The sequence below is a fragment of the Hordeum vulgare genome, chromosome 4H (genome assembly GCF_904849725.1).
Source record: "Hordeum vulgare subsp. vulgare chromosome 4H, MorexV3_pseudomolecules_assembly, whole genome shotgun sequence".
Taxonomy (NCBI): Eukaryota; Viridiplantae; Streptophyta; class Magnoliopsida; order Poales; family Poaceae; genus Hordeum; species Hordeum vulgare.
The window spans coordinates 84,927,995-84,939,672 of NC_058521.1; the positions used below are offsets into that span (position 1 = coordinate 84,927,995).

Genomic DNA, 11,678 nt, shown 5'->3' on the forward strand with positions numbered 1-11,678 from the left:
ACAATAGTATCTCCAATTATAGCCCCTCTGGGATGTAAAATATATCTCTTCTCACCATCCCCATAGTGTATGAGACAGATGTATGCATTTCGATTAGGGTCGTATTCTATGGTTGCGATTCTACCAGATATGTCTTTTTGATTCGACGGCATTCAAAAATGTTATGTGGTTTAATTATATCATATCAATTAAGATGAGTATGTCTATTCAATTTTCTTTTACTCCCTTGTGTGTTAGTATCTTTTCCGTATGCATGGCTGGTGAAAAAAGATAGGAAGTACATATTGCTTTTGTTCAGACAGAGATGACGATCTAAAGAGTGTTGGCTTCAACGAGGTCGAATGAAACTATAAAATATTCAACATGTTTTTCTTACAATTATATAGGCTTTTAGTAAAACATATACACATAGAAATTGATCAAAGTTGAATTTGAAGAGTTTTGGTAAACCTTTGGAATTCTTTTTAAAGGTTATCACTGTGAGAATCAACGAGGCATGAAGAACGTAATCCGGTTGCAAATTTGTACTCGGTCATATTTATTGAAGACGATGAAATTCTGACGTTGCAAAAGGCATTTTGAGATAAATCTACATATATGGTTTTGAAGTATCTAGATTAAGCATTTTAAAATAGATCAAAAGTTATATGGACGGGGACACTCCTACTAAAGTTGTCTCCTCAAGTTTTAGGAATATGAGGACCAATTGTTTTTAAAACTTTGCCGCGTCTGACTATGGTTTAAGACTTCTACGTATGACTACGGTTTAACTTCCTATGACTATGTTGTGCATATGGTAATGCCCTGCATATAAAGTTGCGTGTGTTGATAAACTCACCACTCCAACAAAAGGTTATCAGACCACATATCTCGTATATAACCAAACAACACACTTTGTATATGCTTAGAACAGGCGTGCAACCAAACACCATTGCATGTATTTCTACTCAGCCAGGCTGAAGGGAATACATACAAACTATGTGTAGAACATGCGTTTTTTTATCTTGAGTCGGGGCATAGTGTCCAAAGCTGTCCATGTGTTTGCACGTCTATTTTAAGACTACGCAATTTTTGGAGTTTGTATTCAATGTGTATTTAGCTTCCTCTAAACTAGTCCCTCCGTTCCTAAATATAAAACCTTTTAGAAATTTTACTCTAGACTACTCCCTCCGTTCCTAAATATAAGTCTTTTAAAAGATTCCACTAAAAAACTACATACGGATGTATATAGACATACAGAGTGTAGATTCAATCATTTTGGTTCGTATATAGTCTCTTAGTAAAATCTTTAAAAAGACTTATATTTAGAAACGGAGGGAGTAGATACGGAGTAAAATGAATGAATTTGCACTCTAAAATATGACTACATGCTTCCGTATCTAATTTATAATGAAATCTCTAAAAGGTCTTATATTCAAAAACGAAGGGAGTACACTGCTTTGCATTATAAATGCTCACGGTTCCCATCAGCCAAAATCACTCCAAGATGCAAACAAAGAATCAACGACAACTCAACCACATTTCATTGATACTCCCTCCGTTCCTAAATGTAAACCTTTTTAAAAGATTTCAATACAGACTACTCCCTTTGTTCCTAAATATATGTATTTTTAAAGATTTCACTAGAAACTACTCCCTATGTTCGGAATTACTTGTCATGAAAATAGATGTATCTAGATATATGTTAGTTCTAGATACAATCATTTCTTTCCATTTGGATGACAAGTAATTTCAGACGGAAGGAGTATATATGAAGCAAAGTAAGTAAATCTGTACTCCAAAGTATGTCTATATACATCCGTATATAGTCTTCTAATGAAGTCTCTAAAAAGACTTACATTTAGAAACGGATGGAGTACATACAAAGCAAAATTGATGAATCTATAATCTAAAATACGCCTATATACATCCGTATGCAGTCCATATTAAAATTTCTAGAAACAAAGGAGTACATCAAAAACCTTGGAACCCATCTCTCGTGGATGGGAGAAAATTTCACAGTTGAAATAAGAGTCGATATAGACATTAGAAAGCATAGACATAGGTAGCAGAACATAATCAATTTAATGCAGATTAGTCACACATTCCCTTATGGTCTTAACATACTTGGCTCAAACTTGTGTGGGCCAACTCAAGCATTTTGTTTCTCATAAAGCTACATTCAAGTGACAAATCAACACTCAAAAGAAGAAGAAATAGAATACAATACCCAAAGGGATTCAGAAACATTGTATAAACAACAGTAATTTACAGTTCCATGGATAACACAAGCAGGAAAGCAACGTTATGGGGAGCAAATGGAATCTGATCTGTAACCTCCAGAGCGCCTAAGAAGTGAAGATACCATTAATATGCAAAGAATGGGTACATACTCTAATCTATTGAGATGTTATGGAAGACCAGCCAAATGATATGGAACAACAACCGGTAAACTTGTACTATTCATCTGGGGACAATATCTGTATCTGTACAGGAGCAAGTTCCGTTATTCTTTTTGGCACATAGACATCTATGAAGTACGCCTCTGTCGCTGGCAGACTTCCCAGCGAAGCCCTGCGTCACTAATCGCCAGGTTAGTGACAAGATATGAGTGGCCATGGCTGAGCAAGCATGGTAAAAATGCAAGCAAAAGCCTTTGGTCATGAGAAAATAACAGATGATGGTTGCTTGAAGCTAGAGCTGGATGCGCCTGCTTTGTTTGGTGATGTTATCATCTTATCCTTTGAGATGGCATTACCAGCTGCCAGCTCAGAAGAATTTGGCCGCTGGCTGTTTTCACTGTGTTGTGGCCTGGCCCAGATTTTAATTAGCCCCTCACGGCATATGGTGACGATCGATTCGCTGGTGAATTCTAGGCCAGAAAGGGGATCAGCGTGTACTCTGTGTGCAACAAGGGGTGAGAGCTTTGGTACGTCTCGCATCCGTGGAGACGGCTGAAGAACACCAGTAGGAGGAGGGCATGCACTGTCCCAGTGTGCAGAAGGGCTTCCACTGCTAAATGTCGGGGAGCCGCTGGAAGGATGTCGAAGTGGCACAGCAATCTCATCCATTGCCAAATCCCAGAGAAGAAGTTGGGTATCCTAAGTGCATGCAGAAGTGAAAATAAAATTATTTCCAGTACTAACCCAGTAGGAAAAGTAATGCTAAATGGTAGCTGAAGCATAGACCACACGACAGTAGCACATCCTATGTCCAAGATAAAATCATGGAATCTTAAGTTGTAATGCTTGGTCAAGAGTACATATATTCAACACCAGAGCTTACAAACAAATACTCCCTCCGTCCCAAAATAAGTGTCTCAAGTATAGCACAATTTTGTACTAAAGCTAGTACAAACTTGAGACAGTTATTTTGGGATAGAGGGAGTACATGAAACAGATACATATAGAAAATAATAACCTAATTCGAATATACAAAACAGGAAAAAAAACTTATTTGTCCTAAGCAACCCAACAAGTAACCAATACAAAATTCAGATATCACTATCATTTAAATCCTTATCCGTATCACAAGTATATAAGGAAAACAACAGATTATTTCTATGACGTATTATTATGATTTCCGCTAGAACAAAAACCATAACAATTATTCGCTCCGTTCCTAAATACAAATCTTTTAAGAGATTCCACTACAAACTACATACGGAGCAAAATGGGTGAATCTACACTCTGAAGTATGTCTATATACATCCGTATGTAGTTCGTAGTGGAATCTCTAAAAAAAACTTATATTTAGGAAGGGAGGGAGTACAAATTAGGCCCCAAATTAACAAATTCGTTCATTTATATAAATTTACTGGTACCTGGCCAACAGAACCAAAGCGATACATGACATTTTCTCCTGCGTCATCAGAACTTGGAGGGGACCAATATGAATCGAAGGCAACTGCGCTAACCTGCAAACCAGAAAAGGAGATCTGCATCAAAATAGGAAGTTCTGATAAAAGCATCAATATGCTGCTAAATAAAGACAACTGTAATGATAGTAGCACCCATGATGTATGCCCCTCGCCCCATGCAACCATCTTTCTGTCATCCATGCTCCATACTTGCACAAGATCATCTTCCCCACCTGATAATATATATTTTCCATCCGCACTATAACAGGAGAACACAAACAAAACAAATTATTAACATCTTCCAGGGGCAAACTGTTATATAATTATGTAGCAAAAAATTTAGCTTCAAAAATCACAACTGCTGTGAAGTAGCACAACTAAATCCAATTACATCAGGAAAATTGTACAAGCAAGAGTAGCTATGTTGTGACAATATGCAAAGTTATAAGGCAAGATACCATCGTATGGTAAGAAAATAAGCCAAAAATGTCAGGACAGAGAAGGCCAAAGAGAACCTAAGAGTATAATATGAAATTTTAATAAAATGTTGAATCATACAATGATATCTTTAATGTTTTCTTTCATGACATCTCAAAAGCTGGGATTCCAGACGTTTGCCATAACAAGGCAGTCAATTAATGTACAAAAACATAAGCAGAAGTGCCAAGTCGACACAACTTTTGATAAGAAAATGGACGATAACGAACTTCTATTTTATACAGTAGTATATAGTTATATACCAGTCAATATGACAGCAATTTGCTAGCACATGCAAACTTTCAGTATAAAATCTTTCAACTTTCAACCATGTGTTGTGTTCCCAGGAACTTGCCATGCCCCTATTCTTCGCTAGCAGAAATCATGGCTAAGTGTACTAAATGTGCAACTTTTTACCTTGCATATAAGATGTGTGTCGAGTCAAACTTTACAAAGTTTGACCAAATTTATGTTAAAAAATATCAACATCTACAATACCAAATATGTATATTGTATAATATGAAACTAGATGATACCAGCATGTGCTTTGTGCGACGTATCCAGGAGTGTGAGGTTAAGGAGGCGTTAAAAAGGATGAAAGTAGGCAAAGCGATGGGTCCTGATGGTATCCCCATCGAGGTGTGGAGAGGCCTTGGAGACATAGCGATAGTATGGCTAACTAAGCTTTTCAACCTCATTTTTCGGTCAAACAAGATGCCCGAAGAATGGAGGCGGAGTATTTTAGTACCAATCTTTAAGAACAAGGGGGATGTTCAAAGTTGTACTAATTACCGCGGAATCAAGCTGATGAGCCATACTATGAAGCTATGGGAGAGAGTCATTGAACACCGCTTAAGAAGGTTAACAAGCGTGACCAAAAACCAATTTGGTTTCATGCCTGGGAGGTCTACCATGGAAGCCATCTTCTTGGTACGACAGCTGATGGAGAGATACAGGGAGCAAAAGAAGGACCTTCATATGGTGTTCATTGATTTGGAGAAGGCCTATGATAAGATACCTCGGAATGTCATGTGGTGGGCCTTGGAGAAACACAAAGTCCCAATAAAGTACATTACCCTCATCAAGGATATGTATGATAATGTTGTGACAAGTGTTCGAACAAGTGATGGCGACACTGATGACTTTCCGATTAGAATAGGGCTACACCAAGGGTCAGCTTTGAGCCCTTATCTTTTTGATTTGGTGATGGATGAGGTCACAAGGGATATACAAGGAGATATCCCATGGTGTATGCTCTTTGCAGATGATGTGGTGCTAGTCGATGATAGTCGAACGGGGGTTAATAGAAAGTTAGAGTTATGGAGGCGGACTCTAGAATCGAAAGGTTTTAGGCTTAGTAGAACTAAAACTGAATACATGAGGTGCGGTTTTAGTGCTACTAGGCACGAGGATGGAGAGGTTAGCCTTGGTGGGCAGGTGGTACCGGAGAGAGACACGTTTCGATATTTGGGGTCCATGTTGCAGAAGGATGGCGATATCGATGAAGACGTGGGCCACCGAATCAAGGCTGGGTGGATGAAGTGGCGCCAAGCTTCTGGCGTACTCTGTGACAAGAGAGTGCCACAAAAGCTAAAAGGCAGGTTTTATAGGACAGCTATCCGACCTGCGATGTTGTATGGCGCGGAGTGTTGGCCAACCAAGAGACGACATATCCAACAGTTAGGTGTAGCAGAGATGCGCATGTTAAGATGGATATGTGGCCACACAAGGAAGGATCGGGTACGGAATGACGATATACGAGAGAGACTTGGGGTAGCACCGATTGAAGAGAAGCTGGTCCAGCATCGTCTCAGATGGTTTGGACATATTCAACGGAGGCCATCGGAAGCGCCGGTGCATAGCGAACGGATAAAGTGTGCTGAGAATGTTAAGAGGGGTCGTGATAGACCAAACTTGACATGGGAGGAGTCCGTTAAGAGAGACCTGAAGGTTTGGAATATCGACAAAGACTTAGCCATGGACAGGGATGCGTGGAAGTTAGCTATCCACGTTCCAGAGCCATGACTTGGTTTCGAGATCTTATGGGTTTCAACTCTAGCCTACCCCAACTTGTTTGGGACCGAAAGGCTTGGTTGTTGTTGTTGTTGTATAATATGAAACTACATTCCATAATGAATCTATTGATATTGATTTGGTATTGTGATTGTTGATACCTTTTTCTATAAGTTTGGCCAAATTAGAGATACTTTGACTTCGGACAAAACTTATATGCAGACTAAAAAGGACCGGAGGGAGTAACAAACATCATCTCTAAATGTAGACACATTGCATTCTATATCATGAATGATTGAAGTTTAAAATTAACTTAATATATAACCAAAAAAAGGACAAGCATACTGCACCAAGTCACCGACCATGTTTCTGTTAGTTTTCTATAGAATATCCATAACAGGAACACTTGGCTACTGTTCTTCCACGGTTTCATATGTAAAATTCGCCGCTTCTTATGAACATCTAAAAAGGCAATTTACGGAAAGAATTTTATGTGATTCACAGATCAAACAAGATTACAAGATGTAAACCCATAGAAAATCCTAGAATAATCAGCCAATAGCAGAACTGATTCAACTGCGCAAAACAGATAGGGAAATATGAGTTTCTGTTTTCGCGATCATATCTGAACTACGAGTTAGTAAAAGTAGGTGCAGGCATGCGAAAAAAATAGGCACCATATACCAGAGTAACAGTAAATGTAATTGGCAGTTTACCTCCATGAGCAACACAAAAGAGCACCATAGTAACTTTTCCCACCAAATATTAGTTGTTCTTTCGCAAAGTCAAATACTCTTAAATAACCTGCATATAATCGAACAACTTGAGTACAATGTATCACTAACAGGAAACCTTTATTACATGTCAATTCTCGTTCTTGGCTAGACAAAATTACCATCTCGCCCAACAGTTGCCATGTAAGCTCCATCCGGGGAAAATGAAATGGCATTGATTGCACCTTGACAGACGTGCCATCTTGCTGTAGGATTGCTCTGCAGCATTATTTACATCCCATAATCAATGATAGCAGCTACAAATTTAAAATTCATCATGTTCAGGAATTCTAGAGTTTCCTTGAGTTAATGTTTTGCAGCATTAAGAGAACATAGCAAAAAATAGTAATTTACAGGTTCTTAGTACTGGTTCCAGTATGGTCTGCTGGTAAAGTGCTACTCCCTCCATTCCATAATATAAGACCGCTTTTGACACTACACTAGTATCAAAAACACTCATATATTATGGGACGGAGGGAGTGCTTGAGAACTTGACATTTCCTAATATAATAGAAATGAAACCCAAGTGACAGATAAACACCACTGCACTGAGAATCCAATGCAGGTTGACGCAGCATAAGCAGTCTGTGCTCTATGTCAACTAGCAAGTGTGAGGACAGTTCAACCACATGAAGCCTGTGTTGAACATGTCAACTATTAAAGACAGAACACGAAAATGAGCATGTGGAAAACTAATTTGCTACCATCTTCAACAACTGGGGCATATGATCCGTAATTCCAGGATACTGGTTTATCTTCACAGTTTATATAAAAATGGAGACTAGTGCACTATGTATAGTCTTACATATCTACCAAGTTAGCGTCACGTAATTTCAACCATGAGATAGCAAAGAAAATAAAGATGCTACAACTTAGTTATAGGAAAGTGAATGTGGCGTTCCCCTTTCCTAGAGGAACTTCTCTAATTATAGGAAAGTAAATGTGGTGTTCCCCTTCCCTAGAGGAACTTTTCTTGTCATCGAAGAACTCATGTAAAAAGGGAAAACAGTGCCATCCTTGTTTCCAGTACATGTTGAATTATCATAAACTTCGCCCACACGAATTAAACGAGAGTAATTTGAGGGTTACTGCATCGCGTGGGTGGGGCAAGCCACATGACCCCCATAATTTGTTGCAGACATTCTTTTCCGGCATGTTATAATATCAAGTTTACATTGTTGCAGATGTTACACAAGATAATGTAGCAATAATGTCTATTTTTGCAAGCAAAGGCTATTTCAATATTTAGTTTCTGTTGTTGTAAATGTTATCTCAAGTGCCGCAACAGCTAACTTAAGGTTTTTGCATACATATTATTTTGGAGTGTTTCAATAAAGCATCAGAAAACGTTGGAATGTTCAAATTTATGCAAGTCCTAGAGATGTTCGATATGATATTCCACAAAATGTTTCATGTGCAATAAGAGAAGTTTGAAAAATATCTGCAAGGACGTAGGCACACTTCTATGTTCAGCATCCCTGACACAGACTTACAACATGCTGAAGCTGAAAATGTTGCTATTAGTTTTTAGAAATGCTACAATATATTTAAATGACTAATGGGTCGTTCTTCCTTTTAAGAAATGTTACACGGTGATAAACAACCAGACATCATAAAATTCGATAGTGAACTCAAGAATGATTATAGAACTGATGTTACAAGCATACACATCATGGATATTGAACCCAACAAATTATTGTGTTAGTAGTCCAGCCACTGCATGTAAGGCATCAGTTTTCACGGATGCGCAGGTAGTAATTATTCCCTTCGAAAAGTTTCCAGACCAAGCACCTCTCTATTAACAAATGTTTAACCATGACAGCATAAATAACCATGCCTGTACATTTTTGTAGTAAAGAAAAAAAAATCAAATGCCATAAAAAATCAAGTGTCCCAAGATACCTTACTGGACTTTGCGTGTGAAATCGCCAGCTGATTTTGATCCTTTACAGTTGGAAATGCCCAGTCAGCATTTCCATCCTTTGACTGAACATAGAACATAACTAGTTCAAATTTGGCATAATGGAGTATGATTACTTTGTAACAAAACTCGATGACAGTAGGCACTCACTTTGTCATACACATACAGATTCCCATCAGCATTGCTGACAACAAAAATGCCTTCACGCTCTGGAACCCATGCAACACAAGTACACCGGCTGCAATAACGGCATCTAGTAAAGTCAAAGTTGAACTGATTGCAAATAGTCATTTTTTTCAAACAGTATTTACATGTATATACATAGTCCCACAACCTATATGTAAATATTCACTTTACATGCTGACTAGGCAAGGGATGTATATCAACTCTGCTCTTCGTGCCAGCCCCCCACCCCCGCCACATGCATAAGATGCTTACACTAAACGATCCTCGCAGACTCCATAGAGCGAGGAACAGGACAACTATTGGACCCACCATGGTAGGATGGCATTAAGGGCTATTCAAAACAAGGGAATGTCGACATCTCTCACATGTCAATTTGAATCAGGCAGCATGAGAAGTCATACAAAGCACGATACCGGCACAAAGCAAAACAAATGTTGCCACTATCTACTGAGCTCCATCAAAATGAGGTGCTCAAATGAAGTTTCCAACCCTAGTCCTTACCCATTAATAATAGCAGAAGTTCCCTATAAGTTACAACTTCTAATAATGCACAAAAAGGAAACTCTGAGTCAGACCATCTTCCATATAATTATCCTAAGACAGTAGTGTGCTCAGGATGTGGCATAAAACAAAAATATGAAGAAAAATAATTGTTACTTGTAATGTAATTCTCATACAAATTTATCACTTTCGTTATTATTTTAAAGGAAGCAAACATGCCTGTTGGCAGTTCCATCTTTGTCTTTATTGATAAAATGTTGAGACGCAACAGGCTTCTTTCCAGGATCTTGCAACTGTTGCCTCAATGACATCGAATAGACTGCACAATGGACACATATAACTCGTCTCGGTCTCAGAGTTCAATTCTAAGGATAAAGGATTCCAAGAAGAAAGCACTGACCATCTCCTGACCATACTCCAACAATCAGGTCATGCCCATCTTTGGCCTCCGAGTCAAATGCATGACAAAGCGGGTTTGAGTTGCTGAAGTGGATGGACTTTACTGGATCCTGGTGCAATTAACAACTTGATCAGACAAACACAAGGCTGCATATCTGTAGGTAACTTCGTCATGCATTGGACAAGGGAACTAATACTTTGTCATGTGAGTTGAGATCACTAATGAACAGTGTATCTGCGGTATTGAAGATGATGTATGTTCCCTTGCCATCATAATTCACCACAGCTTGAGATCCACCAATGCCCGTTGACATACCAACGCCGCCACCCACACGGCTGCTCCCTGAAACAGCCCTACTGACACCGTTGCTGCCTGCAAAGCTAAGTGTCCGGCTCCCATTCCCAGTACCAAGCAGTCTCGCAGCTGCAGATCGCATGCCACTGCTGGAACTTGGTGTTGAAGGTGTAGAGCCCTGCCCCACTGGTTTCTCCTTCAAATATGCCACCGTCATCTGCCATCGTCAAAAGTAATTGATGTAATCTTAACTTTTCATAATACAGGAATATACATCGCAATGAAGTCGATCATCACGAAGCAAGCAAATAACTAAAACAATCGCTTATGCAAAAAGAATCCCAAACAAGAAACCCATCTAAATTCATCAGTCCGCAAGGTTCCATAAATGCCACGATCCAAAACTTACCCGAAACCCTAACTAAAACCAAACAAAACCCAACCAGATACGCGAAAAAAGACACGTCTAAATCCGGCACCTGATCAAGTCAACACCCAACGCCACAGCTCAATTCCCCATCCCATCCGAGCGACCCATCGAGATCCCAATCGCCGTCCCAACCCGCGCGCTAACCGCAAACCCCGGGGCGTGATCACCGGTACCGCGGAGTCGCCGCCCTCCATACCTCGGAAACAGTCTTTCCACCAGCGCCGTGGTTGTAGTGCAGCACGGAGGGGGAGTGGGTCTTCTCGTACTGCAGCTTATGCCGGCCCTCGGGAGTCTTGAAGTAAGTCTTCAGTCCAGGAGCGCCCCCGGCGGCACCGCCCCCGCCAGCCGACGACGACGTCGCCATACCCACAGGCCGGGCACCAGCTACACCGCTGGCGGGTCAAGGGAAGCCCCCACCTCCGCGATCGCCTCCGAAATGCTTACGACCGCGCAGCCATCTCACGCCTCCGCCGCCGTTCAAGGAGGCGAGTGAGGGTTAGGGTTTTGGGGGTGGTCAGATTGGGATCGACGCGACGGGGAGGTGGTTTGATTTGGGATGAGGGAGGATGGTGGGAGACTGGAGAAACAGAGACCTGGTGCTGGTGGTAGGAGGAGGAACGGAAATATGACTCACCTTTTTCTTTGGGAAACTTTTATACACTGCGCGACGCACCGCGTTCGTTCGATCTGGACACAACCATTTTACAAAATTGCTACATTCTTCATTTAATTTGTTGCAACCAACAGTATAAAAAGATTTAACGGGCGACAACGAAATACAAAAAGTTGTAATCGTTGACACAAAAGCTTCAACCATATGTTTGAAAAGCTTCAACCACAGACCA

The 11,678-nt window shown here is 40.1% G+C and overlaps 1 protein-coding gene across 2 annotated transcripts; it reads right to left on the reverse strand.

The window, feature by feature from the left end:
* Positions 1-2,089: 2,089 nt before the first annotated feature.
* LOC123447954 (WD repeat-containing protein 20-like) lies at positions 2,090-11,460 on the reverse strand. Of its 2 annotated transcripts, XM_045124697.1 has the most exons (11): positions 11,030-11,459; positions 10,306-10,620; positions 10,110-10,218; positions 9,929-10,028; positions 9,173-9,260; positions 9,004-9,087; positions 7,224-7,320; positions 7,045-7,132; positions 3,992-4,097; positions 3,803-3,895; positions 2,090-3,080 (listed from the first exon to the last, which is right to left on the reverse strand). In XM_045124697.1, the coding sequence occupies exons 1-11, from the start codon at positions 11,195-11,197 to the stop codon at positions 2,640-2,642; spliced, it is 1,689 nt and encodes a 562-aa protein (XP_044980632.1). In that variant the 5' UTR covers positions 11,198-11,459; the 3' UTR covers positions 2,090-2,639. The 2 variants fall into 2 exon arrangements, with proteins under 2 accessions (XP_044980632.1, XP_044980631.1); XM_045124696.1 differs by having other exon boundaries at positions 3,803-4,097; positions 11,030-11,460.
* Positions 11,461-11,678: the final 218 nt, after the last annotated feature.

Coding starts and splice junctions, on each gene's coding strand:
- LOC123447954 (XM_045124696.1), bottom strand. CDS start 11,197: ATGGCGACGTCGTCGTCGGCTGGCGGGGGCGGTGCCGCCGGGGGCGCT. Junction 7,133..7,223: donor GGCAACTGTTGGGCGAGATG/GTAATTTTGTCT, acceptor GATTATATGCAG/GTTATTTAAGAGTATTTGAC. Junction 4,098..7,044: donor CTTTTGTGTTGCTCATGGAG/GTAAACTGCCAA, acceptor CTCCTGTTATAG/TGCGGATGGAAAATATATAT.